The sequence below is a fragment of the Panicum virgatum genome, chromosome 6N (genome assembly GCF_016808335.1).
Source record: "Panicum virgatum strain AP13 chromosome 6N, P.virgatum_v5, whole genome shotgun sequence".
NCBI classification, from domain to species: domain Eukaryota; kingdom Viridiplantae; phylum Streptophyta; class Magnoliopsida; order Poales; family Poaceae; genus Panicum; species Panicum virgatum.
Genome location: NC_053150.1, coordinates 43148872 through 43176704, shown reverse-complemented (window position 1 = coordinate 43176704; position 27833 = coordinate 43148872). Strand labels below are relative to the sequence as shown.

Genomic DNA, 27833 nt, shown 5'->3' with positions numbered 1-27833 from the left:
TTCTTTCCCTACTCTGCTGCGATAAACATTTGTAATAATTGGCCGGATACATCTTCACTAATGTAGAGTCCGGTGACAATTCCTTTATCTAATTTTTTTTCTTCGATGGGTTGGACACTCCCGAGTCCAGACAGGCCGTGTTTTAAGGACACGATCGAACAGCTGACAGGCATGAGATGAGAGCACTAGGACAATACCAAGGTGATTGCTGGAAGCATTTTGCTTTGGCGGCATGCCAGCGCACAGCTGCAGATCCTGGATTTGCATCCAGCAGGCTGTCACGGCTGGAAACGGAAAGGGAGTTGAACTAGTTTAAATAGTCGGTCCCTGGGAAGCTAGTAACTCCGGTTTGAACCTTTTGCGCGAAGCGAGGACGAAAGCGCAAGAGAGTTATTTAGCAGGTGTGGTTTACTCAAAATGTAGAGTAGATCTTAGCCGTTATCCTGGACCGGATCGTTACACAGGCAGAGTTTATTCATCCACATAGCACAAAACAACTATTATCCTATATTGATAACATTCAGATATGTCAAACTAAGAGTCACCATCTTCCAACTTAAAATTGGTAAAAAAAAGCCCCTAGATAATTTTCTCCTATTCTTAGCAGAATAATTTTCTCTTTTCTCCCTACAAAATCCTAGGTAAAATAAGTATATTAGTCTAGCAAAGAATTTTCTCATACGCTAACAAAACCATTCTAGCCATCCTAGAGATTAGCGTATATATTGAAGAGACACTCAGCATGTACTGTGTACCGAAAAGCAAGGATCCTTGTCTGGCAATGGCAATTTCTGAACACCAAGCAAGAACGAGATGCTAAGCTAACTCGGGTAGTAACGGTAAAAGAGGATTCTGAATGCCTGGCTGATCTAAATTCAAGCACTGTAGAAGGATTCGACACGTGCTTACGTGCTCCTTCTGAAAGCCTAGTCAGTTCGTAGCGACCCTAAAGCCTGGTGGTCTGCATCAGCACGCACGAGGCACGACCCTAAAGCTGAAGCACTCTTTCAGAGCTTTAAGTTTCAGAGTTTACTCAGGTTACCCAACTGAGGTTTGTGTCGACCTGCGCATTAACATAATCGTTGTTACGTTGAGATGTCTTCATCATCAAACTGTGTCAGCAGAAATTCGTTTTCTGTATGGTTCACCTATTGTTGAGCCACCAGATATAGCACATGATTCATTTTTCAGAATAATCAGATAAAACATCAGAGATCAGAAAGTTGAGCATCAAATACTTGGCATAGAACAATTAGGAACGCTCTCAAAAGGTGGCCTTGTTAACATGATTTACAACAATGAACTCTGAATGGTACAAGTAAAAATATGTTGGTAAAACATACAATGTCAGTCAGTTAAAACCATCTAGAGATGTTTGCTGCACAAACACCATTACCATCTCTTGCTATTCCTCTATTAAGCCTATGATCAGATGCCAGCATCAGATCTCTTCAGAGAAACACAACTTCATGGATGCCATGTTATTGATTCTTAGTGGAAATGGCCTGCACCTTAATTAACTGCCAGCACCATAAATATCAATCTGGATGGATGATGTGCATCTCTAATATATATCATCGAAGACTAGGAGAATGCTGGGTTGGATGCTACACGTCAGTACATCTCAATTTGTTCTCCCTTTATGTTAGCCTTCTAGTGCAGAAAGTTCAACCTCCTTAGTGCAAGGTCGGTATGCTGCAAAGGTGCTATCATTTGCAAACGAACCTGGATTAAAGCAAGTAATTCCAGTGTATTTGAAGGCTTTCTGCTCGCTTTTGTCAGCCAATACTATCTGAAGGAATTATGAAAAGAGAAGAATGAGTACTATATCATCCAAACTTTTGGTGAGAGCAGCTATATTTATTCAGTAAAAGTTAACTTATGAGTTGTGCATATTCAAGCTAACAAATGAGCACAAGAGAAGATCCATTGCAACTATAACTCGAAAATATTTTTTGAGGCAAGATTTGCACAAACTACATTCAAATGACTTACTGTGTGAGGAGTTGGATACAGCCGAAGGCAATGATCGTAATTCCATATGATAGGTTGAACAGTAAGAGGCAATGGACAAAGATGACCCTGATGGGTAATAGTTGCTACCAGCTGAGAAGAAAAGGATTGTTTAAGCTCTTCAAAGGGATTATTCAAACAATTAACAAAAAAGACATAAGTTATTGAACTCACATGCTCAAAAGGGTCACTTGTTTCTTCAGTTGTTGGTGGAATAAGACATGACCGCCGCATCCTGTAAAGGAGATCTTGCCGGAAAAACACAATTTCTTGGGTATAAAACTTCACCCTGAATTAGAGATGGAACAGATAGGAACTGAGAAATATGTAAGCTGAAGTGGTCTTTTGATCATTACAACTTGATCTAGATTGCTGAAATAATTTGGACAAGATGATCTGTGGCAAATCTATCACTTTAGTGGTTAGTGTATGAAGCTTTTTCCAAGACCTGACTGAAATTTCAGTGGATGAAAATTCAGAAAATAAACCAGACGAAGCACACAGGACCTAAAACAGATATATATATATTGCATGCATTATGCTGCCTATCCAAAAGTATACTAGGCCCATCAGTAGACTAGCATGAAAAATGGTGATCAAGCTTTTCATGTATTCGTTGCCATTGTGCATCATGAAATTGTGTAAAGAGATCCGAAAATAATTGAGAGCATAGCTGCATAAGTTATCACAGTAACTTCAGTACATTCCATGTAGGAAGGATAGATTGCGTGGGGTAATTTGACTGAGCCTCTCGGGCAGAGTGTGTTCGGTTGTGATGGCTGTAGGAGGGCTACAGCTGCATAGTGCTACAGCCCAAGCAGCTGCTCGATTGAATTGGTGCAGATAAAAAGCCTGCGGCTCCTGTCTGGCTGCGGCTGCTGCTGCAGCACGTCCGAACGGAGCCAAGAGTACAGAACTACAGACACTTCAGGGCTAAGATACCTCCCCAATACATATGGCAGTCCGTGAATATACTCCAACACTAAAAAAACATTTGCTGCAGTACATCAACAGGTTAACTTCATAGAGTGACTGCTGACCTTTTGCTATATTTAGAGACAATGATGGCATGTTACAGTTAGCATGATTCATAACATAATAACACTGTTGTTCCATCATTTTGGACATGTGATTTTCTTTGGCTGAATACTTAAGATTTCCATATTGGAAGCCATACTAGTTTTACACCTAAATTTTTATTATTAACTTTGATGTTTTACATGCACATCTTCGTATTAGTATAATCCTGGTAGCTGTTGGAATTTTAAGCATTAGTTACATGACAAACCTGCAGGGGTTGCTTACGAATATTGCATTTGGGATGTGCTTCTGAAGTTCTTCAACTAGGTATTTTGGAAGTGCACACCTTGGGAGAGCTTTGGAAGGGCCTGCATATTTGTTTTCAAGTAAAAACAGCATGTCAAGTAATGAAGAAACAAGAAACATCTCTTTGCAGTTATCAGGGGAGACAGTTGGCACTATATCAGTGAACAAGTAAATTTATAGTCTTATCACTACTACTATCACAGAAAATATTGTACATCTAAAATAGCATAGTAAAGCTAGGATATAAAAATAATGGATCAAGCTAATAGCCATAACATGGTCCATCTAAATCTAGATTAAGCTAAAAGTGTATCATTAAGTCTGGAGTACCTGCATCATCAGGACCTGGAACGAATAAGAAACGGCTATGCTCCTTTAATCTAGATCGAGCTGCAATTATCTCACCAAGCTTTCCAAATTGCAATCTGCGAGAAAATACGCAGTTAATGCTTATCTTGCAGTGGAATATCAAGAGCAAAGAGCATACAACTTTCGGCCATCTCTAATGGAACAGGAAGTCATACCTAAGTTCTTCAAAAGAATTGAATGCTAGATTGCAGGGACGAGAGCAGAAATTGCCCATCAAAACAAAGAGGGAAGGCAGCACTTCCACACTATCATAACCATCAAGAACAATAGCCAACTTCTCCATAGTCTTCTCTACGAGATAACACATATAAACATCCTGAGAATAGGACTCAATAATGATAATACAAAATCAAGAACTAACGTAAAAGAGAAATACCTCAGGATTGTCCAGCCAAACATCCGAAAGTATGACAAACATATCATTCACAGCCTTTTTTTCGAGTGACGATAATCTTAGCTGTTGGTTATCAATTGCACCAAAAAAAAATCAAGACCTATTATTCAACATTTAGAATGAATTATTGAACTCTTTCTTCGAGCAATTCGGGGGGGGGGGGGGGGGCTCCCACAGAAATTTTATGAGTTATAGAACTTACTGTTTCTTCAGTTGGTATCACACCTCCTCCGAAGAAATCAAGACCCATGAGCAATGAAAGTGATGCTTCTCTGTCCTCTAAAGGAGGAAATCCACATGTATTAACCTGAACATAATTTCATAATTATAATAAATAATAAGCAAGGAACTGAAAATTTTTCAATGAAATGCAATTGGCATACAGACCTGGAAAATGCCATTTGAAAGCAGCTCCCCTTCAGCCACGATTACAGTATTTTCAACAAAAAAACCTGACGTGATTTTGTGTTATATATTAAGGAAAATGGTAATGCTTTCTCAACAATCATTGAACCCACATGGATAATGCCAGATGTTGGTAAAAAAAATTCTGCAAATGTTCTTAGTCTTCTATGCTAACCTATATAAAAAAGGAGGAAAATCCTTTGTATACCCTCTTTCACAGGTGACTGGAGGAAATTTACAGTTGACACATTTTTATTTGATAAAGAAAAAATATATATCATTTTAAGAGATCATTCACATGATTAGGATATGGCATTTGATAAGTCAATTGGAACTGCTCCAGTAAGATCCTCCAAGTAGAATTGGCGCTCCTCCAACTGTGAAATGACCCCCATAATCCATCTCCGTCCAGTGCACCCAATTAGAGACTGTATAGAAGTAATCTAAATGGAAAAAAGAAAAGTATAAGCAAACAAAGTGCAATAAAATGGTACAATGATATTCTTTGAAAAATTGGAGTCGAGTCATAAGGGTTAAAGAATAAGAATCAATCTATAATAGACAGATACAGCATAGCATAGACAAATACCTCACAACTGCCATCTTCAGTCACAACTGTGTCAAAAGCTGGCTTAGAGAAATATTTATCGCGAGATAGCCTCTGAAGTAGCACTTGGTACCTGTCCCTATAAAGGGAGGCTTTATCTCCAGCTTCTCCATGGATAGGTAATCTGCCTGTGTGCCTGTTATGCATAGAAAGTCCCAGAATATAGTCAATGATAGAAACATGAGGGCTTTGTAATCACTACCTCCTATTTCTCAAAATATGGCCAAGGAATACAGAAAACAAGCTCTTTCAGCAAGTTATGTGCTCAACATGAAATTTCTAAGGAAATGAGCTCATTTTCTAAAACCCCTTACATCCACATGAGCAGGCTAATTAAATGACAAATTAGTCAGCAGCGATTTCTTGAACTCAAAAAAGGATTCATCTAACACAGTTCTTTCAAACTTGTATAAATAGGAGTTTTGTCTTTTTCCAAAATAAATTGTAAATATAGGGTCCACACAAACACCTCTAAGGCCTTGTTTGTTTTTTTAAGTAGCTGTCACATCGAATGTTCGGATGTCAACTTAATATAAAACTATTTGCATAAGTTGCAATTAGGGCTCTGAACGAATCTATTAAGTATAATTAATGCATGATTAGTGGATGGTTACTGTAGCAATTAGTAGTCAAATTATAAATTAATTAGACTTAATAGATTCATCTCGTGATTAAATCACAACTTATGAAATTAGTTTGGTAATAAATCTATGTTTAGTACTTCTAATTGGTGTTTAAACATGCAATGTGATGGGACTTATGACTGAAACTGAAAAAATCAAACCTGACCTAATACACCTACTATGCAAATTAGCAAAAAGAGTTCATGTCAGATTTAAGCGACTCAGATGCTTAAATAGTGCTTTGTGGCAGAAACTACCCGATTATCAACCCAAAATCACTATTTTACCATCCGATTTAGCGAAATGGTCGCATTTATACCAAGTTCAATAGCGAAGCCCAAAGAAAGGGAACAAAACATCAAACCCCCGTAGCGAATCGCCCAGATCTACAGGAGAAAAGGCAGCGTGCACATACTCGTAGAACACTTTCTTGATTGGGTCGTAGTGGAAGCGCGGCACGAGGAACGCGTCCACCACCCGCAGCGCGGACCGGGCGCTGGTGACCGCCGGCGACGCCGCGTCGACCGCCTCCTCCGCCTCGACGAGCAGCGCCACCACGCGTCGGATCGCGTCCCGATCCAGTATCGACGACTGCACTGCGCGCACCGCGCGGGCGCCCAGGGCGACAGGAATCAAAACAACGGCCACCAAAAAAAAAACAGGAGAGGAGAAGACAAGCGCAGGGAGGAGTGGCTTACGCGGCTCCTTGTCGAGCTCGTCAAGGAGGAGGTCGAGCGCGTCGTCCTCGGCCTCGGGGAAGCGCTCGAGGAAGGCGGCCGCCTCCTCGAGGGCGTCGACCTTGAGGGTGAACCCGCGTAGTCGGAACTTGCGCTGCAGCTTCCTGCGCGTGGCCGCCGACGGCGGCGCCATGGGAGGAGGGGGCGGAAAGCGGCGGGGGGACGGGGCAGACGGTGTGGCGGGAAGCGGGGATTGGGGTTTGGGGAAATGGCGGGATAATAATGGCGACTTTCTGGGCTTCTCTGCCGTTTGTGTGCCTTATTGGGCCGTAGACGGGATGAAATCATATGGACAGGCCCAATATCACGTTTCTGACAAGGCGCGGTTTTTTTATTTTTTATTTTCGTTTTCTACAAAAATATATTTTCGATTTGGAAATTTAAAGGAATATACCCGGGCGCACCGCTGCCGGGCGGCCGGGATCTGGCCGCCCGGCAGCGGGGCGGCAGGGGCATTTCTGAAAAAAAAATCGCGGAGAAAATTGCACGCAGGTCCCTGGAGGCCGGTCGCCCGGCAGCGGGGCGGCCGGCCCCCAAGCCGCCCGGCAGCGGGGCAGCCGGCCCTAGCCGCCTGGCTGCAGGGCGACCGGCTCTCCCACCCTTATATAAGGGTTGGCTGGTCCCCACCCCTTATTTGCATCACTAAAATTCCAGAAACCAAGAAAAAAGAGGGCGGGAGGGAGAGAGGCGAAGCCCTGCCGGATTTTCGAGCAGGCGACTGCAGGTAACCAAAATTCTTCTACGCTTTACAAATAGATTATGTTGTAATTATTTTTGTTAAAACAGTAGATTAGCAATCAATTTAATATCATGATTGTGTGTCCAGATATGTCGAGCAAGCTTCGTTTTCAAGTTCATTATGGTGACTACTATATTTCTCATGATGCGTATGGAGTAGATCTATCAGCTTTTGAACGAAGAGAGTGCGGAATAGATAAACCCTTAGAGAGGAGTTTTGGTTCCATACGCAAATGGCTTCACGAGATATTCAATGTGAATCCAAAGACTCATTTCCTAACCGTTCAGACTGTGGCGAATTGGGGAACTGAAGGAGATTTTTGAGAGTTGATGCTTATAGCAAACACCGAAGAATGGCGGACTTACATGCAAGCAGCTCTTGACCGCGGGTGGCCTCTTGCAATGCTAATTCAGATTCACCAGAAGGCAACCCATTTCGGTGAAGGATCAACAAGTACATCATCTCATATGAACCAAGCAGTGGAATAAGAAAATGAAGATCAGAACATGCATGTCACAGAACCTGAGCCGCGAGGTATAGCTGATCAGGTAGGAAAAAAAGAAGATCAGAATGTGCATGTCATTCAACCTGAGCCGCAAGGTTTAGCTGATGAGGGGGAGCGGATACCTGGAATAGTGGAAGCTGTACAGAATGAAGACCAGGAGGCTCGAATGATGGAATAATGTGGGGACTCATCAGACGATGAGGACTACCCGTTGCTAGGTGAATGGCGAGACAAGGGTTTTGGAAATCCAGTGATACATGATATTAGGAGTAATGAGTACGAATACAGAGAGAATGAGGTTGTGCAGGGGGCAAAGTATCCTAGCATTGAAGCTGTGAAAGATGCTGTGAAGCTTTGAGCTATATCGTTGAGGAAGGAATTCAGAGTTGTGAAGTCTAGCAGCAAAGAATATGAGGTGAAGTGTGTCAATGGCGATTGTACATGGCGAGTACATGTCTATAAGGGCAAGTACAAGACACACTGGGAGTGTTCAATTATTACACCACATACATGTAGATAAACTATTGTTGCGCAAACTCACCGTAACATCACATCCACTTTCGTGGCCAAGAAGATGTATGGGGTGATTTTGGACAAAATTGATTATGAGCCAAAATTGGTAATTAGGGACATCGACGACCGTTTTCAATACAAAATCAGCTATGCAAAGGTTTGGCGGGCAAAACAAAAGGTGTTTGAGATAAGATTCGGCACACATGAGGCATCATATGATAACCTGCCTCACATGCTGTCAGCAATTGTGCAGAGAAATCCTGAAAGCGCGACTGATACCTACATTGTACCGAGTTTAGATGGGGGACCTGGGTTTCTGCTTCGTGCTTTCTTCTGCCTTGGTGCATGTGTGAGGGCATTTATGTATTGTCTTCCTGTTCTATGTATTGACGGCACATTCTTGACAGGAAGATATAAGGGGACAATACTGACAGCGATTGGAGTTGATTGCAACAAGCAGGTGGTTACCATCGCCTTTGCTTTTGTTGAGAATGAGAACATAGAGAGCTGGTACTGATTCCTTGAACGTGTGAAGATTCACGTTGTTGCTGGAAGGTCTGATGTTTGCCTCATCAATGACAGACATTCAGGTCTTCTAGCAGCAATAAGACAACTACATGAAGGAAGTCGAGGACAACCTCCTCTATGGCCAGATGTTGTGAGTAGGTGGTGCATAAGGCATATGGGTGCAAACTTTTATGAGCGCTTCAAGAATAAGGAACTTATGAATTTGTTCAAGAGGTTGTGCACTCAAAATCAGCAGCGGAAGTTTGATGCATTGTGGCAGGTGCTAGATAACATGTGCGCCGAGCTGCTAAAGGAACAGGCCTCAACCTCCAGCCGGAGACGTTCCGGCGGCGGACCTTTCACACAGTGGATTAAGGATGCACCTAAAGAGAAGTGGTCAATTCTATACGACACTGGTGGTCGTCGATATGGGATCGAGACAACCAACCACGCAGAGTGTTACAATATGGTAATGCGTCATGTTCGTGGATTTTCTTTTGTTGGCATAGTTGAGTTCATCATGTACGTATGCACAATGTACTTCAGAGAGCGGTACCAGGCAGCTGCTGTCTTACTTAATGATCCAGGAGTGATTTTTTGTAATAGGGTCACTAACTATATGAAAGAAAAGATTGAAAAGGCTCAATATCACAGAGTGGTCTCCATGGGCACAAAGGATCAAAGGTTTAAGATTTCATGCAAGGACAGGACAGGGCAGGGTGTCCGCAGACAAAGGGTCGTTCAGGATTGCTTGGTAACGCCGGAAGGCAAGGTTTTTTTGCAGATGCAAGAAGCCATAGCTTCTTCACTTACCATGCTCCCATGTCATTGCGGCATGTTCAGAATCTGGGTTGGATCCTGGGGTTTTTGTTTCACAATATTACAGAAAAGAAACCGCTGTGCACACTTGGGGCCATGAGATATATGGCATAGGCAGTCTGGTACCATCCACTATACCAAATATCTCTCCAATGTACATTCCCAATCCAGATGCTAGGAGAGGGGTAGGTCAACGGCAGACACTTTGTATCCGTAACGGAATGGATGAGTCTGAGGCAGGAAAGAAGAAAAAACGATGCAACTTGTGTAGAGCAGATGATCACACTTACAAGAAGTGCCCTAAAATGCAAGAAGATAATGTTGGTGCTGAGGTTGGACCTTCTGGAAATCCCACTGATGGATTACCTCCGCATTTTGGAGCCCGTCGCGTCTATATTTCGTTATGTGTGCATATATATTTGAATCAGATGTATGGATATGTATTCCGACCTGTATGTATAATTACATTTCATTATGTATGGATATGTATTTGCACCAGATTGTAGCATGTAATATTACGAAGGTATTTGTGTAGTAAGATTTCTTGGTTGCAGTTCTAAATGTGTAGGTTGGTTCAATTAGATTGCTCACTAAATGTAGTGTACTGAAAATAGAAGGATAGTTACGAATTATAAATTTTCGGTTTGCAATACAGTTTTGTAAACAATGCTACGATTACAAAGCAGAGGCCTAAGGCGTTCGTACTACTAGGTACTTAAACAATGAAAAGCATGGCATGTGCAACACGATAACCTCGTGTTGTAAGTAAACCTAACATGTCTTAGGAAATGTAAAATGCCAGGATTACATGGTGGTGCTTTACTGAGTGCACCGGGGATATTTTCCCTTCCTAATAGCTTCAGACCCTGCTTCCATAGCACGGCGGGCCCTCTCTCGCTTCCTCTCCCTATCAGCTTCACGTTCCTCTACCTTCTGACGTTCCACTTTTGCAATCCTCTTTTGAATCTCTTACTGGTTTTTCTTGCGCTTCTCCTTCATCTGTTCTTCATGCAGCATTTGTTGCCACCTTTGTGCAGCCCACCTTTCTTGACGCCCCACGTGGTCCTTATCCTGCTGAGATTGCTCGGTGTCTAACTACTGCATGAAATCACATAGAGGTGGTGGAGTCTTTCCCCAAATTATGTTAGAAGTCATTACTACATCTGAAAGTGACAAACTCTGATAGTGTTTTGTAGTACCTTTGCTCGGTCCTTGTCATAATGCTTGGGCTGGTCGTACTCGTAATTCTCGCACATGAAGAACCTCTTGCCAAAGTCGTCCCCCAAAACCCTTGATTTCATTAGTTTGCATAAGGATCCGCAAAAACACATAGGCACCTGGACTCCTTGGGGGACTGTTTCCGTCACCTTACTCCATGGAATGTAGGTGGATCCTGAGGATGCCATGGTGCTGAGCCCTGGCAATCACAAGTGAGCAAATCAGATTGCTTATATACTATATCAACGCTAATCATTATCAGTAACTACACCTAAACGTACCACTAATCACTCATAATAATAATTAAACTGATTACTAAAATACTGTTTCAACAAAATACTTTCTACAATTTTCTAACATTTTCTAAATTTTTTAATATTATCTTCCAATTTTTAAGACTTTCTAATACTTCTCTAACAATTTTCTAGTAATTTCTAATACTTAATCTAACACTAAATATACTGTATCTACGCTAATCATTACAAGTAATTGCACCTAAATGTACCACTAATCACTCCTAACAATAATTAAATTGATTGCTAATCTACTATTTCAACAAAAATAATTACAACATAATCTATTTGTAAAGCGTAGAAAAATTTTGGTTACCTACAGTCGCCGGCTCGAAAATCCGGCAGGTCTTCGCCTCCCTCCCTCCCTCCCTCTTTTTTCTTGGTTTCTGGAATTTTAGTGATGCAAATGAGGAGTGGGGGGACCAGCCAACCCTTATATAAGGGTGGGAGAGCTGGCCGCCCTGCAGCCGGGCAGCTAGGGCCGGCCGCCCCGCTGTCGAGCGGCCTGGGGGGCCTGCCGCCCCACTGCCGGGCGACCGGTCCCCAGGGACCTGCCGCCCCGCTGCCGGGCGACCGGCACTCAGGGACCTGCGTGTAATTTTCTCCGTGAATTTTTTTTCAAAAATGTCCCTGCCGCCCCGCTGCCGGGTGGCCAGATCCCGGCCGCCCGGCAGCGCGCGGCCGGGGTATATTCCTGTAAATTTCCGAATCGAAAATATATTTTTGTAAAAACGAAAATAAAAATAAAAAATAAAAAAAAACGCCTGGCAAGGCCAGCGCCTACCAAAACACAAATCTTATCCCGTGAGTTGGGTAAAGACCAATGGGCCTTTAGAATAGTCCAAAGGTCTTGAGATATTTAATATTTGGAAAAAGTGTATTTTTCCTCTCTCATCTTTCATAGAAGTCTGTCAAAGGGAGGTAGTTTCATCCTTTAACTACAAAATTGGTTACCCAGCCTCCTCCAACTGTCAAAGTTGTTTGTTTTACCTCCCTTGGTGTGTTTTACAAGTGGTTTTTTAACTTTTTTTCATAGATTTTTCTTCCTTCTCTTTTGTTCACTCAATTGAGGTAGCAAAGTGAATAAAAAATTACAAAAATTGGCATAGTGGTAGAGGAGATTAAATATAATAAAATGCTATAACTTTTTAAAGTTGAAACTTAAACAAATTTGGAATTTTGAAGAAAGAATTCAAACTTCATTGATTTTTAAAGCATCAAGATGAGCTCCATCTTTGATAAAATTTAAAGTGTATAATACATATTAGAGGTGCATCAATATACAATTTTAATAAGTATAAGTTCTGTAGAAAAAATTTAAGTTTCTTAGGAACGGTTAAATTTGAGCCAAATTTTATCCCTTTTATTTATTTTCATAGAATTGAAAATCTACTCAATCATTTGCACATTTGATTTATACATATGCAAATCATTGAGTGTATTTCAAATTATGGGAAAATAAATAAATAGTATAAAATTTGGCTCAGATTTAACCCTTCATAACAAACCTCAAATTTTGTTATAGAACCAATAATCACAAAAATTTCCTAGTGATATACCTCTAATATGTGTGACACAGTTCCAATTTTTTTCAAAGATGGAGCTCATCTTGATGTCTTGAAAATTCAATGAATTTTGAATTCTTTCTTCTTTAAAATTTTTAGTTTCAAATTTTTTTAGATTTAAACTTTGCAAAATCAGGTACTTTGCACTCTCCTCTACTACTATGCCAATTTTTATGATTTTTGAACCATACTTGTTGCCTCAATTGAGTGGAAAAATATATAAGGAAGAAAATCTTTAAAAAAAATGTAAAACCACTTGTAAAACCACCGAGGGATGTAAAACAAATAGTTTTGATAGTTGGAGAAGGCTGGATATCCAATTTTGCAGCTAAGGGAGGAAAATCAGACTTTTGCGATAGTTGAGGAAGGGAAAATAGATTTTTCCCCCCTTGATATTTTGCTTGTGCGCGTTAGTCCATGATGGGACCAAAGCTGATCTCGGAATCTTATAAAAGAAAAGTTGATATCGGTAAAGCTATGTTTGATAATTTTTTTGAGCAGAGCTATGTTTGATAATTTGATAGGATATGTCGGGTGACAAATGCAACACAGGAAAATCAGGCAAGGGATTCTATATGGCTTGTACAAGCAATACATCCGCCCGCCTTCGAATTTTCACTCACATTAATGCATTAAGCCATTAATAACGCTATGAAGGGATTCTATTTATGGTGTAACATCTCGAGGTACTAGACCAGTATTAGTGTACACCTACCGAGATTGAGAACTTGATAACTATACTAGTTAGATTTTATAGAGATAAAACTCCTCACATCTCTCCTCGTAATGACACTATTAAGTCAGCAAAATATATGGAGATAAAACTCCTCACATCTCTCCTCATAATGACATTACTAAGTCAAGATAAGAATACCAATTCACAAACAAATAGTTCAATAATATATATATCGAATACATATGGAGATGTGATGTAAAATAAAATCTATTGTAACTAGATAATGATAAATATATATTTTAGAGTATGTGTTAGAATATTTAGTAGATGAAAAAGGGCGTGAGATAGATAATTGTAATTATTAACCTCATTCTTATATTAATTATAGTTAGCCCGTACGGGAGCACGGGTTGATAGACTAGTCCAGCTAATCCATTAGCTGGTTAGCTAGATTAATTGTATTTAGCTACGTATGATATAAGTACTTTAGCTATGTATTAGCAGGTTTTGTTTGATCCATTAGCTGGTACTCACTTCATTCTATATTATTAGTCATTTTGGTTTTTTTAGATGTATAATTTTTACTATACATTTAAATGATCATGTTAGGATGCTTAGTAAAATTAATGTTTAAAAAAATTAGTAATTCGGGACGGGAGTAAATCCAAACAGGCCTCTGGACGGCCGGGTGGCATAGGTAGTTGGCCTTTGCAGCCTTGGAAGCGGGGCCGGCGGACGGTGCAGTAGCGCAGTGGCAAGAGCTCCAAGGAGCTGCCGACCGGGTTCGATCCCCGGTACCGCACCGAGGGGGCTGCTGGTGGCTAGGTGGCCCGCTCGTGTTGAGCGCGCGGTCGCACGGGTGCATCACCTTCTCTCTTAAATGATTTGCCAGAGCTCATGGCCTATTTAAAAAAAAAGCGGGGGCCACAGATAATCCCAACGCATCCTTCCCTGTCAAAGCGCGACCTCCCTACGGCGAAGGCAGCCCAGGCAGCACCGCAGCAGCACATGTGGTCGGGTCCGTTGCACTGCCGAAGTGCTAGTAAAGCGTAGCATTGGCACCGTACATGTGCGCGTGATCATTCGATGTGAAAAGCTTGTCGATCCCTCTGTTCTTCCGTTTGATCCTACCTGAACTCTTAAAATGCTCCTGCAAGTTTCTCAAAAAAAAAAATCCTACCTGAACTCTGAGCCACCGCAACGGTCTCGCTCTAAGACTGACTCCAACAGCCAATTGGCATTTTGGAGAGGCAAAGCTAATTTACCTTTCGATGTATAGTGACCAGAAGAGGCACTTTTTTATAGGGTACTCCAACAGCAGTGCCAATTGCAAATCCACCTCCGCCACCACGCCGCTCGCCCTCCGCCTCCATCTGCGCCGGCCCCCGCCTCCCTCCCTCCCTTATGCCTCCCTCCCGCACGCCGGCCCGCCGGCCCGCGCGGGCAGGGCTCGGCCTCCGCCGCCGCCTTCGGGAGGCCCAAGAAGGCCTCCGCCGCTGCCTCCTCCCCATCCCGCTGCGGGGCCGGTGCGGGCGGATCCCGCCGCCCCCTGCTCTCCATATCGCCGGGGGCCAGTGCGGGCGGATACGGCCGCCCCCTGCTCCCCTCCGTCTCCCCTCCCGCCACCAGCGGCAGCCAGCGAGAGGAGCGACGAGGGCACGCTTCCTCGACGCAGAGGCCTCGCTGCCCCGCCGTTCTTGGCCGGGATCGTTGTAGGGGGGCGACGAGGGCACAGCCCTTACCCTGTCGTCCCGCTCGTCGGAGACGCCACGCACCGGCGCGCGCGGCGCGTCGTACGCCGCCTTCGCCTTCGCCGCGGCCGCCGCCCCAAGACTCAGAGTGGAGAACCTCTTACCGGTGCGGGCGGATCCCGCCGCCTCCTGCTCCCCATCCGGCCGCGGGGCCGGTGCGGGCGGGAAGCTCGACCTGGCCTGCGCCGGTGGACGCGGGCGGGGAGCTCCATGGGGCGGTCGCGCGGCAAGGCGGCGGCCAACCCCCCTCCGCCGCGCGAAGGCCATGGCGCGCCGGCCACCTCCGCGCCCTCCCTCCCTCCTCCTCCTCTCTGTCTGAGGCGGAGGCCCGCACAACGCCGGATCCGCGCGCGGCGAAGGCCATGGCCGAGCTCGGGCTCGGATCTGCGCGCCGCCGGTCGATCTCCGCGGCAGCCTCGAGCGCGGGTCCTTTGCGACCATGGCAGTGGGGACGGTGGACGGTGCCTCCACCTTCCGTTCCGAGCTGCGGCGCGAAGGCGAGTCGGTTGACCCCGAGGCGCCCCTGCGGATGCCTTCTAGGAGAGATTGCATCGCCTCTTTCCTTGAAGGCAAGCTGCCTTGCACGTTTGCCTCCTGAGGATCCCTCGCGGGAATAGTGCCGAGCGGAGAGGCAAAAATACGTTTGCCCTTCCTGTTGAAGTTAGTCTAACCCACTCTCACAAGAACACCCCAGAAAGTCCAACCACGCACGACCAGAAGTCCAGGACGCGGTTGGCAGAACTCGCGATCCGCAGAGGATCCGCGCGCTCACTTCGCTTCTTTCAAATCAGAACAACGCTGTTCACACTCAACGGAGCCGGCCGGTTGTGGCTGCCACCCGAGCTCTCGGCGCCGGCGACACGCAGACGCAGTGACGCGGCCGCGAGATCGCGCGGGAGGATCCGCAATAAACAACTACTCCCTCAAGAGCCCCACGCCACGCCCCGCCCCGCCACCACGCGGACACCTCGCGGCGCGGCCGCGCGCCACGCCACCGAAACAACCGGCCGCGCGGCGTCCCGAGCGGCCGAGCCGGCGCCCGACCCGCCCGCTATAACCCCCCCGTCCCCGTCGTGGCCGGGCCCCTGACGACACGAGACCACCCGGGACACGCCCCGCACCCGCACCCGCACCCGCACCCGCACCCGCACCTGCTCTCCGCTCTCGCTCGCTGCTGCCTCCCGACGCGTCGCCGTTGCCTTTCCGCCTCCGCCCGCGGGGGCGAATCGATTCCCCTCCTCGGTCGGTTGGGGGCTCGCGCGCGCGCCGTCGCTGTCCGTCCGGCCGGCCGGCCGCCCGCCCCGTACGTACGCGAGAGGCGATGGTGGTCAGCGTGGCCGCGACCGGGGCCGGCACGGACGCCGAGCCGGTGACCTCCACCTTCTTCGCGTCTCGCTACGTCCGCGACCCGCTCCCACGGTCAGTTGCTGTGCTGATACTGGTAGTGGCAGGCAGCAGTTCCGTTTCGCCCCGGCGGTGGCCGCGCGGCGGCCCATGGTTGGGCCACCTCACCGCGGCTTCCATTATTAGTACCAAAGCTCCTAGTCTAGTTGGGTAGAGGAGCTGAGGTATGGTCGTTGCTACGAGGTTGCGAGTTCGAATTCTAGTTGGGACGAATTTCTACCCATGGGTAAAAAAATTTCATCGCTGTCCTCGCTATCAGGCTTGCCTTTGGCTCTCACGAACATGGGCCAGGTTCGAGGATTTTTCCGCGACAGGAGAAATCGTGTTACTTTCTCTTAATTAAAAAGAGTGCGTCCGTTCACCCCCTCCGACCGCGTTTTTTACAGCACCACCACCACGCGACACACCACTGTACCCTCTCCCTGTACCACCACCACCACACAGGCCGAACCACCTACGCCGACAACCACCAGGCAGGGAGCCATGGTGCTCTCGCACGCGAGCTCCATCGCCCGGGACGCCGACGCCGTGGTCGCGTGCACCTTCGCGTCGCGCTACGTGCGCGAGCACCTGCCGCGGTGACGCCCGCCGGCCCGGGCACGGTTTCGCTTGTGCCGCCGCCGCTGCTGATCTGACCTGGTGCGTGCTCTGTTCTGTCCCCCCCCCCCTCCTCGCTGCAGGTACCGGATGCCGGAGCGGTCGATCCCGCGGGAGGCGGCGTACCAGATCATCAACGACGAGCTGATGCTGGACGGCAACCCGCGGCTGAACCTGGCGTCCTTCGTCTCCACCTGGATGGAGCCCGAGTGCGACAAGCTCATCATGGGGTCCATCAACAAGAACTACGTCGACATGGACGAGTACCCCGTCACCACGGAGCTCCAGGTACTACTACTTTCTATCTTCTTCCTAGTTCCGCCAAAGCTTGAAATCTTTTGGAATCGCTTCAGAGGCGAAAAAAGTTGCTTTCTGACTTTCTGTTCTTGTTGATTTCAACTTGCTGACAAGGTTCTGTCAGTCTTGTGCTTCCATCTTTCCGATTTCTATATCAAGCCATGGAGACCTGTACTATAATCTTTTAGGACCCGATCGATGCCAAGAATAGAGGGTCTGACCGTCTGGACTCTGAAGTCTGAAGTCCCCAAGAACTCTGAAATCCCCAAGCATCTGGGCTTCAAACAAAACAAAAAGTCATCAGTTTGGATGATTAGTACTATTAAAAGTTTCGGACAGTGTGATTGTCTCAAGAATAAGTTTTTAGTATATATTTTTTCTATAACCTGAATACTTCATAAACGTTGATCTTCCAAAAAAGGGGAACAAAATAAAAAAGTTGCTCCCAAAAAAAAACAAATAATCGGTATGCCTGTAATAATGTTACTGGCCTGTGTGGGTCCCTCTTGTGCAAGCGAAACAGAGGTTGGATGAAAGCTACTTGGCTGTCTAGCTCACATGATACAGTTATGAAAACATCACTCGTTTGTTCTAATTTCCTGCGTGATGTTGGCAATTGGCATGCCTGATTCACTGACTGCCTTTGGGTGTCCCTACTGTCCAATCCGTCTTCCTGAAAGTGCCTGGCATTTGCCAGTTTCTGCTGCACGACTAAGTAGTAACAGCCTACAGCCGGACCAATTTGTTTCAGTGACAGAGAAACAAAATCGAGTAGTTCAGTTCAGAATTCAGATGTATGAGACAATGAGCTGTGGCAAATTGTAACAGGCGGTTTTACTTGTGTGTGTTTGACTGATCTGGGCCAATAATAACTATGCTAGCACTTGTCCGTTGGCTAATGCTGCTTTGACCATTTGCATGACTGTTACTTGCTAATAACATACTTCCGTCTTTTTAGTTACTGTTGCACATTTGCTTATTGCTTGCTGATATCTTTGCAGAACCGTTGCGTAAATATGATAGCTCACCTGTTCAACGCACCGATTAAGGAGGATGAGACCGCTGTCGGGGTTGGAACAGTGGGATCCTCAGAAGCAATTATGCTTGCAGGCCTAGCATTCAAGAGGACATGGCAAAACAAGAGGAAGGAACAGGGGAAGCCGTATGACAAACCCAACATTGTCACTGGTGCTAATGTTCAGGTGTTTGCTTGTATACTTCATCAAATAAGATGATCGTAAACCACGAGTGTCTGATAAATGCCTGCGGTGATTTCTAATGTTGCTAGGTTTGCTGGGAGAAATTCGCAAGATATTTTGAAGTAGAGCTAAAGGAGGTGAAGTTATCTGAAGGATATTACGTCATGGACCCTGTCAAGGCTGTTGAGATGGTGGATGAGAACACCATATGTGTTGCGGCTATCTTGGGATCTACTCTCACAGGAGAGTTTGAAGATGTCAAGCAATTGAATGACCTTCTTACCGAAAAGAACAAGGAAACTGGGTAAGCACTTTATCTGCTGTCTAAGCCTCTAGGGCTTTAGGTACTATCTTCCGAATGCAGCCATCATGGTTCCTTGGTCTAGCTGCATTGGCCTGATGTATGTTTTGGGGTTCGAAGTGGTGATCAATCATTGTTATAAGTTTTTGATAAGCCTTAATTAAACAAATTCTTGAAAGCAAAGCTGCTGACTTATTTCTGAAAGTGAACCCTGCTTGAATTATTGTGGAACACATAGACTGCCATCGGTAAGTCGGAACTAATTTCCAAAAATGAGCATTGCCAATGGTGCCATCATAGCTCACTGGCGTTTTACTCCTTTTTAACTATGCTTTCCACAATGCGCTGTGTAGCTGGTATTTTCCTGAAATCATAGCAAACAACGCATTCGACATCTTTCTTAAGCATAAAACCAGAACTGTTGATGCAAAGCACAGCAATGCAACATACTCTGCCCAGGTTTCTGTCAAGATGCTTACTCTGTTTTACATCCAATGAAGGTGGGATGTGCCGATTCATGTTGACGCTGCGAGCGGAGGATTCATAGCGCCTTTCCTGTACCCTGAGCTTGTATGGGACTTCAGGCTGCCGCTAGTGAAGAGCATCAATGTCAGTGGGCACAAGTATGGCCTTGTCTACGCTGGTGTTGGTTGGGTAATTTGGAGGAGCAAGGAGGATTTGCCTGAAGAGCTCATTTTCCATATAAACTACCTAGGGACAGATCAGCCTACGTTCACGCTCAACTTCTCCAAAGGTATCTCCTTCAGGTCTGTGCCATTCAGTTCTTTTGGTCTTTCTCACATTGCAGGAAACTGATAGCTTAGAAACATCTCTGCAGGTTCTAGTCAGATCATAGCACAGTACTATCAGCTCATTCGCCTTGGCTTCGAGGTATTCTCCTCTTTATCCTTGTATGCATTATAAGGTTCCTGAATAGTATCGTTGAAGACCAATGTGTGCACCGGGAACAGAATGGCAGATTGAATTCCATTCATCAAAACTAACTGCTGGATCCTGCAGGGGTACAAGAACATCATGGAGAACTGCATGGAGAACGCCGCGATCCTGCGGGAGGGCATTGCAGCGACTGGCCGGTTCGACATCCTGTCCAAGGACGCCGGCGTGCCGCTGGTCGCCTTCTCGCTCAAGGACAGTAGCCGGTTCAGCGTGTTCGACATCTCGGAGAACCTGCGGCGATTCGGGTGGATCGTGCCGGCGTACACCATGCCGGCGGACGCAGAGCACGTGGCCGTGCTCCGCGTCGTCATCCGGGAGGACTTCAGCCGGAGCTTTTCGGAGCGGCTCGTCAATGACGTCCTCAAGATCCTGCGCGAGCTGGACGCCCGCGCCACCCACGCCGTGCGGGTCGCCAGCGCCACCGCGGCGCAGTCGGGCGACGGCGGCGTCGTGGCCAGGAAGAGCGTCCTGGAGATCGAGCGGGAGGTCGCCGCGCGCTGGAGGGACGCCGTGAACAAGAAGAAGACCGGGCCGTGCTGATTGGCGCGTGGAGGAGGATGGTTTGTACGTATGTGCTCGTGTATCTGTGCTTGAAGCCTGTATCATTGTATGCGTAGTCAAACTCCGTGCGTTCTTTGCTGTGATCTTGTTCCGGGTAGCACGAGATCTGGCCGTTTATGTTTTGGATGGCAATGTTCAGGACGAACCGAAAATAATGTTGGAATTCTGCCAGGGCTTAGAATCATGAGCATGGAACACGACCTGGCCGACGCACCCCACCAGGACGCGCGCCTTGCGATCGCGGGCGCCACGATGCCGCGAACGCGCAGGCCGGGACTTCCAAGTTCCACCGCCGGCCGGAGCTCCGCAGCCATATCACGGACTGTTCCGAGAATCCGAGGGCGCGGGCGGTGTCCGGGACGGCGTGCCAGGCGAGGCGCCCGTGGTCGTGCGTGGTGAACGCCTCCCTCGCCGCGTCGCGCGAGGAGACGACGACGGCCGTGGTGAGCCCCAGCCGGAGGCGCATGCCGACCATAGAGACATTAGACATACTCTCCTTGCGTTTTAAAATTGTGGTAGTATTAGATGTATAGTTTTTCTACTCACTGAAATATAAACACTATATAAATTGTGGTACCTAGAAAGAAATATCTAAATTAAACGATCTATATCTATTTATACTATAAAGATAAAAAATAATTGAAAACTTTTCTCACTCAGATCGGGCCTGCCATACTCCTCACACTGGACCCGCGTGTCGGATCTGACAGAGGTAGGAGGAGGTGAAGATCCATGTAAATCACATGTTAGGGGATGTTTCTGCCCAAAACTTAATCTTTTTCTCACCCGCCTCCCCACCTCCCGCTTGCCGCACCACCGCCTCCTCGCTCGCCGCCCACGCGCACGCCGCCGCACGCCCCCACTCGCCGTGCGCATGCCACCGCCGCCCGCGCGCACGCCACCTCCCCTCATCCCGCTCGCCACGCGCCCAGCGCTCTTCCCCACCCTCACCGTCGCTCGAGCCTCGCGGCAGCCACCGCGGCCTCCTCCCCTACTCCGCCGTCGCCCGCGAGCGCTCCCGCTGCGCCGAGTGAGAGGTACGGTCTCCCCGGCTTGGATTCTCGGAGGATGGTGCTGTCGGGGCAGCCCAACCCGATGGTGCTCTCCTCCGCCGCTACGGCCGCCGCCACAGCCTCCTCCGCCTCCCACCTTATCCGGCCTCCTCCGTCTCTCCTCCCGCTCGCCGTGCGCTCGATGCCGCTCACAGCTACCTCCCCCTCTTGCCTCGTCCGGTCTGCTCGCATCGTCCAAGTGGGCCCTGAGCTACACCACCGTCTTGCAAGCTCACGGGACACCAAGCTACGCTGCCGACCATGCACCGCCGGCCAGCGTCACTGCGCCATGGCTCACATTAGCACATCGCCCAGCAGCACCTGGACCAGGCCATCGCTGCAGCCGACTTAGGAGCATCCGGGCATCCGTGGGCAACTGGGCATGGTAGGGTGCCATGGTTGGACACTACGTGCTCGCTGGATGTTCGATATAATGCCTGACTAAACCTGGCGTCCTTCGTTACATATATAATGCCTGAGCTAAACTTGGCGTCCTTCAATACACTGGTGCAGGTAATTTCGTTACTCGTTTGGTAATGAAATTCGGGCATGGCCCTTGCTGGAAAAAAACACACTGGTGCAGGGATGCATTGCACCGGGAGTTCAAGGATGCCACGGTCCTGAAGCTTTTGGTTGCCATGGATAAGGACACAAGGTGATGCATTACTAGCCTGTCCTCTTATGAATTCAGTTTCTAAGGCCCTGTTTAGTTCTTTACATGTAAACGCAAAAAAGCCGTAAACACATTAAAGTGAAAAGGAATCTTGCTAATTTGAAGTACTAAATAAAGTCTATTTACAAAACTTTTTGCATGGTTGGGCTGTAAATCGCGAGACGAATCTAATGAGCCAACTTAATCCATGATTTGCAACAGGGGTGCTACAGTAACCATCCGCTAATTATTGATTAAACATGGATTAATTAGCATCATTAGATTCGTCTCGCAATTTACAACTCATCTATGCAAAAAGTTTTGCAAATAGACTTCATTTAGTACTTCAAATGACCAAGATTCCTTTGCAATTTTTTTTTGCAAAATGAACTAAACAGACCCTAAGTCACCTGCTCCTTTGACATGGTTCCAACTCCCATGCTCCTGTGATCACGTTTGTGTATTATCTTCATCCTATATTATTCTCATGCTCGACAACATATGTTCCAAAAATACTCTTCTTTTCTTGGTCCTTTCATCTGATTAATATATATTTTTTGCGAAATCTGATTAATATGTTAATATAACAGATATTAAGTTCATATGCTCTGAGGTAGTTATTTGTCCAAATTTGTCGAGGCTTTGTTCCATTAATTAGAGTAAATTATGCTTTATGCAATATCATAACTTTGCTGCAGAACTTATTTATTTGCTCACTTATTCTGAAAGAAGCCACTGATTTTTATTGGCATGTCCTCGTGAAAACATTAAGCTAATATAAATTTTTATGCTTGTAGCAACGCACGTACAACAGTTTCTAAATTTTTATCCATCAGATCTTAATTTGATGGTTAATAATGCTTTCTGGTATCACGCAATATACCTTGGATGCATTGGCTTTTGATGATGTTGGTGTTAAATCATTCCATTTGCAGTCCGACACAACAAGAGATTTGGAGCAAACTTAAATTTTTTTTTATGTTTGTTCAATATTGTAGCTCGTTAATTTGTTGTTAAAATATCTACCACTAGTCGTAGAGTTTACTTGTCATGGCCACGTGCTGATATAGAGATGGAGAGTCTACAGAGAGTCAGGGTCAGGGATGGAAGGCCCAGGGAGAAAGGAGGGAGGTAGGGTCTGCTGCTCTATGCCATAGTGCTATGTGGATTTCACAAGAGCTATTCATTTATTTTTCGAGTCTTGACAATTTTCTGGTGATATTGCAAAATATGAAACATTTGTATAGGCAGTGATCACTGTTTAGTTTTGTAACCGAAATTTGTTCTCCTGTAGATACATATCTGTAAATATACACTAGCAATTAATTATCAATTTCATAACTTGTTTATGATCAAGATATTTAATTTTATCCATATATAGTATTCTATTTGTTTCTAGGATGGTTGTATATTTACCTTTCCGTGTCACACATACATCTTTGCTATAAATATTTTTTTTATTTTTCTATGAATATATAATCCAAATACACCTTTGCCAAAAAGTAAAACTGTTGTTTATTTATAAAATTTTGTTTCCAACGCAGAACACGTGCGTGCCGCATGTGCCACTCTACTAGTATAGCTTAAAACAAGAGAGCTTTGAAACGAATAGAGTATATATATATGCCCCGTCGCGCCTGAATCTTCATAGCATCCGCCTGAATCTTCAGAGCTAACTTATACTCAGAGCTAAATACGTACTGTGTAACGAACTGATCCCATTTAGGCTATTTCGAGTGATTTTGAAGCTCGAATCACAACCCAATCAATGGAACTAACAAGTTTGCGAGATCATATTTGTAGGATTTTTAGGTCTTATAGATGAAGTCCAAACCATATCCGAGATATCCAATTCACCGTCGAGATTTTCAATTCACCGTCGAGATGTCCAAGTCGTAGTGAATGAGACAGCCACGATGAGTTGGACAAGTGCAAGAAGAAAACAAGAAAAATCAGTTGCACCGGAATAACCGGTGGCTGTCGGTTCTTCCTATGACCATGCACTGGAATAATCGACTCACTAGTACCAGACTAATTTACTGTGTGATTGGAACTCAAGTGTAAAACCATAGCACCACCGGTTTATCCAATGGCCCCGTTGAAGTAAGCGTTGGAGCATTGTCCAGAGAGCTTGTTAGGGCACTAGAGAAAAAGCCTTCAGCACCGGTTCAACTGACGGTGCATCAGAGCAAAGCATCGGAGCAATGATGTCAGCATTGTAGCAGGGAGCCGAGGTGAAAGAGCTTCAGCATCGGTTTATCTGACGCCCCATCGGAGTAAGACATCAGAGCAATGACGCAAGTCTGCCACTATGTCAGTTGTCCAACAGCTACTATTCAGACACAGTGTGACCGGTTATTCCGATGTCCCCCATCGGATTGTCTGATGTTGTACGCAGAAAAAGGACAACAACAACAAACGGCTAGTTCGTGTTGGATGGATATACATATGCCGCACCCCGGGTCATCTGAAGCTTGCTGGAGTCTAGAGAACCCACAAACACATTGAAGAAACATCTCCAAGCCATCCAAGTGCATATTGATCAAATCCTTAGGTTCAGCACAAGCTTTAAGAGTGTAAGTGTTAGATTAGCTCTTGAGTGAGTGAGTGAGCAAGGTGTTGCACCTTGTGCCATGGTTCTAGAGTGAACCAATATTGTATCTTGGTGCGCCAACCAACCTTGGAGTCTTGGTGGCTTGCCGGCCAGTCTACAAACCTCCGGCTTGGTGTGGAGCAGTGTGGACGGTTTTGTGCGGAGGACGTGAAAACCCCCATCCTTCGTAGGGGAGCTCCTTAGTGGACTTCAAGGTCAAGGTGACCATGATGACTTGGAAAATCTTTGTGGCTAAAAGAGTCCCGACAGAGACTTCGTGGCCGAGAAGCAATACTCTCGATAGAGTGCTTCAACAACGTGGACTAAGAGTGGCTTAGTGTCTACCGATACCACGGGATAAATCTTTGTGTCGAGAGTTTGCTTCCTCTCATCCCCTCAGAACGTTTACGCATTTCATATTTGCCTGTGCATTTACATTCTTAATGTAGATCAAGCTAAATTTGACTATAGGTTGCATAACTCTTTTGGGACGAGGGTTTCATGCTAGATGAACCGTAGTTGCATATCTAGATAATTTGATTTAGTTTAAGTTTTTGTGCAAACTAGTTGGAGCCATATGTTAAGGTTTTAAATTGCATAATTCACCCCTCTCCCTCTTAGGCTACGAGCACCGATTGCTTCACACTGGGAATCAATTGTGCTATTATAGAAACCGGATCAGTGAGTGGCAACGCAGATCGCCATGCTTTGTGTGTGTTTAGATCGTTTTCCAAAATTTTTTGAAAGGGAATCTTGCTAATTTGAAGTATTAAATAAAATCTATTTACAAAACTATTTCACGAATGGATTGTAAATCGCGAGATGAATCTAATGAGCCTAATTAATTCCTGATTAATCCATAATTAGTAGATGGTTACTGTAGTATCACTGTTACAAAAGATGGATTAAATAGACTCGTTAGATTCATCTTGCGATTTACAACCCATCCGTGTAAAAAATTTTATAAATAAATTTTATTTAATACTCTTTGCATGTGTCCAAAAATTCGATGTGATATTTTTGGGTATAAAATTTTGGGATCTAAACACAGCCTAAAGTTACAAACACAAACTACTGAAGTTACAAAAGGTAGCTTAATCCTGCTGTCATCAACATGGATAAAAAAAATGCAATGTCGTAAGCGATCAACTGTAAGAATGGTACCGAAGATGTGTATAATTTTGTTACGGGGCAATTACGTTCTTGCCCCTATTTTGAACCTTAATTGTGATTTTATCCGCTTACTTTCACTTTGTATTTTTACCCTGACTGTTTATAGACGAAGCCTCATTCTACCCCTACTCCATAAACAGCACATAACGGTGTCAACAAGACAATTTTGCCCTTGTGAATATGCCCCAAATTTTTTAAAACTTTGTGAATATACCCTTATTTGCTATTACAACATCTCAACAAGAATATGAATAAGAATTTGACAGAATTTTGACAGCATCATGACACACAAAAGTAAGTTGAAACCATATGCATATATATACATATAGATAGATAACATATCATCTTACATATCCAAAAGAAACATGGTATGCAGGCAATCTGCTTCATCAGTCCTACTTGTAGTATTGTTATCCTGAGCAGGTTTGCTCGAATGGTTTAACTTCGACACCTGAATACATAAATATTAATTCAGGAGCTTGCAGCAATCCAGCAGCAATAGCAACACAATTTTTATTAACTGAATGTGATCAAAATTGGAAAAAAGATGGTACAATTTATTTGTGGCTTCTTGTAGACATTGGTGGCCAGAACTTTTGATTTGTGGTTGAATGATCAAAGATGCTGATGGACTTTAGGGGCCATGCCACCGAAAGCCTTGAATACATGACACAGGCCAGTTTCTTGCATCTTTTCTTGGTAGGCAATTGAGAAAGTATGTCTAATTTGTAATATTAGCAAAACAATGACATAGGTTTAAGAATGGAATAGTTGGACTATTAAATTTCATCACAAGTTGATTGCTATGGCCTATAGTTTATAAATAAGTAGCTCAGTCAGGATAGAAGCTTCCAAGGTTAAGAAATTAGACTTGGCATCATTTGAGGACTTTGTTTACTTAGTAGTAAAGCTAATCTAGTCCATATGTTAAGCAAAAGGAGTACATAACTCATTGACGTCTAAAGTTAAACAGGCTAATCTAGATAACTTGAATAACTAGAAGCAGATCTAGTCAAAACCTTCAGTAAAATACACTAACACCGGGGAAGTTACCCCCCTCTAAAATAATGATATAGTAAACAAAAAGTTCTTACGGGGGAGGTTCTCATCAAGCTCGAAGGCCAGCTCGCCGGCCAGCTCATCGGAGTCGATACCAGCGGCTGTGGGGACGCCCAGTTCGCCGTGTGCTTTTCCTCGGGCACACGGTGAACAACACTTTTGCCGTGCGCCGAGAACTAAACACACGGTGAACAGAAAGCACACGGCGAATCGAGACTTCACCGTGTGCACCAGGCCCGACACACGGTGAATCAAGACTTCGCCGTGTGCCCATCAGACAGCCCACGGTGAAATGGGCTCCACGTTAACGGCCGTTCGCTGCAGCTCAACGCCGTCAGCATTCACCGTGTGCCCACAGCCCAGCACACGGCGAACCTTCATCTTTGCCGTGTGCCTTGGGGCAGCACACGGCGAAGTCATGGCCCCGTTAACCGATCCCAACGGCCGTGGACGTCGTCGCCTTTGCCGTGTGCTGGAGTTAGGCACACGGCAAACGTAAGGGTTTGCCGTGTGCCTAACTCCAGCACACGGCAAACGTAAGGGTTCGTCGTGTGCTGAGCCTTTTGCACACGGCAAAATAAAAGGAACCGGTCAAATCCTCTAAGCAAGGCCATGAATACAAATATTATGGATAATCGTTTACAAATTATATGAAATCAAAACGTGAACTAAAAATTATGAAAATTGTCATGAACTCATGTCATCATATACCGAGTCTCTAGTAAAAATTTGGTTTGATTATTCACTTGTTTCACAAACGCTGCTTATAAACTGCTGTTTCTCCGCAAAAGATCCATATACCTTGAAAGATTTTAGTTACGTGTGTATGTGTAATGATTTGTAAGTAATAATTTGTAAGTAATAATTTGGATTCTAAAATATTTCTATGAGTAACACACCACATAATAGTAGTTCATGTGCAATCATG

General features: G+C 45.2%; 2 protein-coding genes and 2 long non-coding RNA genes across 6 annotated transcripts; 2 read left to right on the top strand and 2 right to left on the bottom strand.

The window, feature by feature from the left end:
- Positions 1–1215: 1215 nt before the first annotated feature.
- LOC120679925 (DNA polymerase epsilon subunit B-like) lies at positions 1216–6656 on the bottom strand. Its single transcript, XM_039961585.1, has 13 exons — positions 6436–6656; positions 6153–6333; positions 5097–5250; positions 4819–4950; positions 4490–4567; positions 4305–4409; positions 4085–4165; positions 3864–3994; positions 3670–3764; positions 3302–3401; positions 2188–2302; positions 1996–2106; positions 1216–1792 (listed from the first exon to the last, which is right to left on the bottom strand). The coding sequence occupies exons 1-13, from the start codon at positions 6605–6607 to the stop codon at positions 1646–1648; spliced, it is 1602 nt and encodes a 533-aa protein (XP_039817519.1). The 5' UTR covers positions 6608–6656; the 3' UTR covers positions 1216–1645.
- A 9710-nt stretch (positions 6657–16366) lies between these two features.
- Positions 16367–20560, top strand: LOC120678586 (glutamate decarboxylase-like). 2 transcript variants are annotated; one of them, XM_039959836.1, is made up of 7 exons: positions 16367–16479; positions 17145–17349; positions 18360–18560; positions 18647–18861; positions 19359–19612; positions 19697–19749; positions 19879–20560. In XM_039959836.1, the coding sequence occupies exons 1-7, from the start codon at positions 16382–16384 to the stop codon at positions 20353–20355; spliced, it is 1503 nt and encodes a 500-aa protein (XP_039815770.1). In that variant the 5' UTR covers positions 16367–16381; the 3' UTR covers positions 20356–20560. The 2 variants fall into 2 exon arrangements, with proteins under 2 accessions (XP_039815770.1, XP_039815771.1); XM_039959837.1 differs by lacking the exon at positions 16367–16479 and adding an exon at positions 16868–17042.
- Positions 20561–21205: 645 nt separating this feature from the next.
- On the top strand, positions 21206–23456 carry LOC120678584. 2 transcript variants are annotated; one of them, XR_005676639.1, is made up of 2 exons: positions 21206–22083; positions 23168–23456. It is a non-coding gene; the product is annotated as an uncharacterized LOC120678584 (long non-coding RNA). The 2 variants fall into 2 exon arrangements; XR_005676638.1 differs by having other exon boundaries at positions 23161–23456.
- A 2573-nt stretch (positions 23457–26029) lies between these two features.
- On the bottom strand, positions 26030–27022 carry LOC120677548. Its single transcript, XR_005676359.1, has 2 exons — positions 26941–27022; positions 26030–26297 (listed from the first exon to the last, which is right to left on the bottom strand). It is a non-coding gene; the product is annotated as an uncharacterized LOC120677548 (long non-coding RNA).
- Between the last annotated feature and the right edge of the window lie 811 nt (positions 27023–27833).

Bases quoted from the DNA above. Each gene is read 5' to 3' on its own strand.
- LOC120679925 (XM_039961585.1), bottom strand. From the start codon at position 6,607: ATGGCGCCGCCGTCGGCGGCCACGCGCAGGAAGCTGCAGCGCAAGTTC. The intron at 6,334-6,435 runs GTAAGCCACTCC...CGGTGCGCGCAG, and splicing joins CGAGCTCGACAAGGAGCCGC to TGCAGTCGTCGATACTGGAT. The intron at 2,107-2,187 runs GTGAGTTCAATA...TTTTCTTCTCAG, and splicing joins CAAGTGACCCTTTTGAGCAT to CTGGTAGCAACTATTACCCA.
- LOC120678586 (XM_039959836.1), top strand. From the start codon at position 16,382: ATGGTGGTCAGCGTGGCCGCGACCGGGGCCGGCACGGACGCCGAGCCG. The intron at 16,480-17,144 runs GTCAGTTGCTGT...TCCTCGCTGCAG, and splicing joins GTCCGCGACCCGCTCCCACG to GTACCGGATGCCGGAGCGGT. The intron at 19,750-19,878 runs GTATTCTCCTCT...TGGATCCTGCAG, and splicing joins TCATTCGCCTTGGCTTCGAG to GGGTACAAGAACATCATGGA.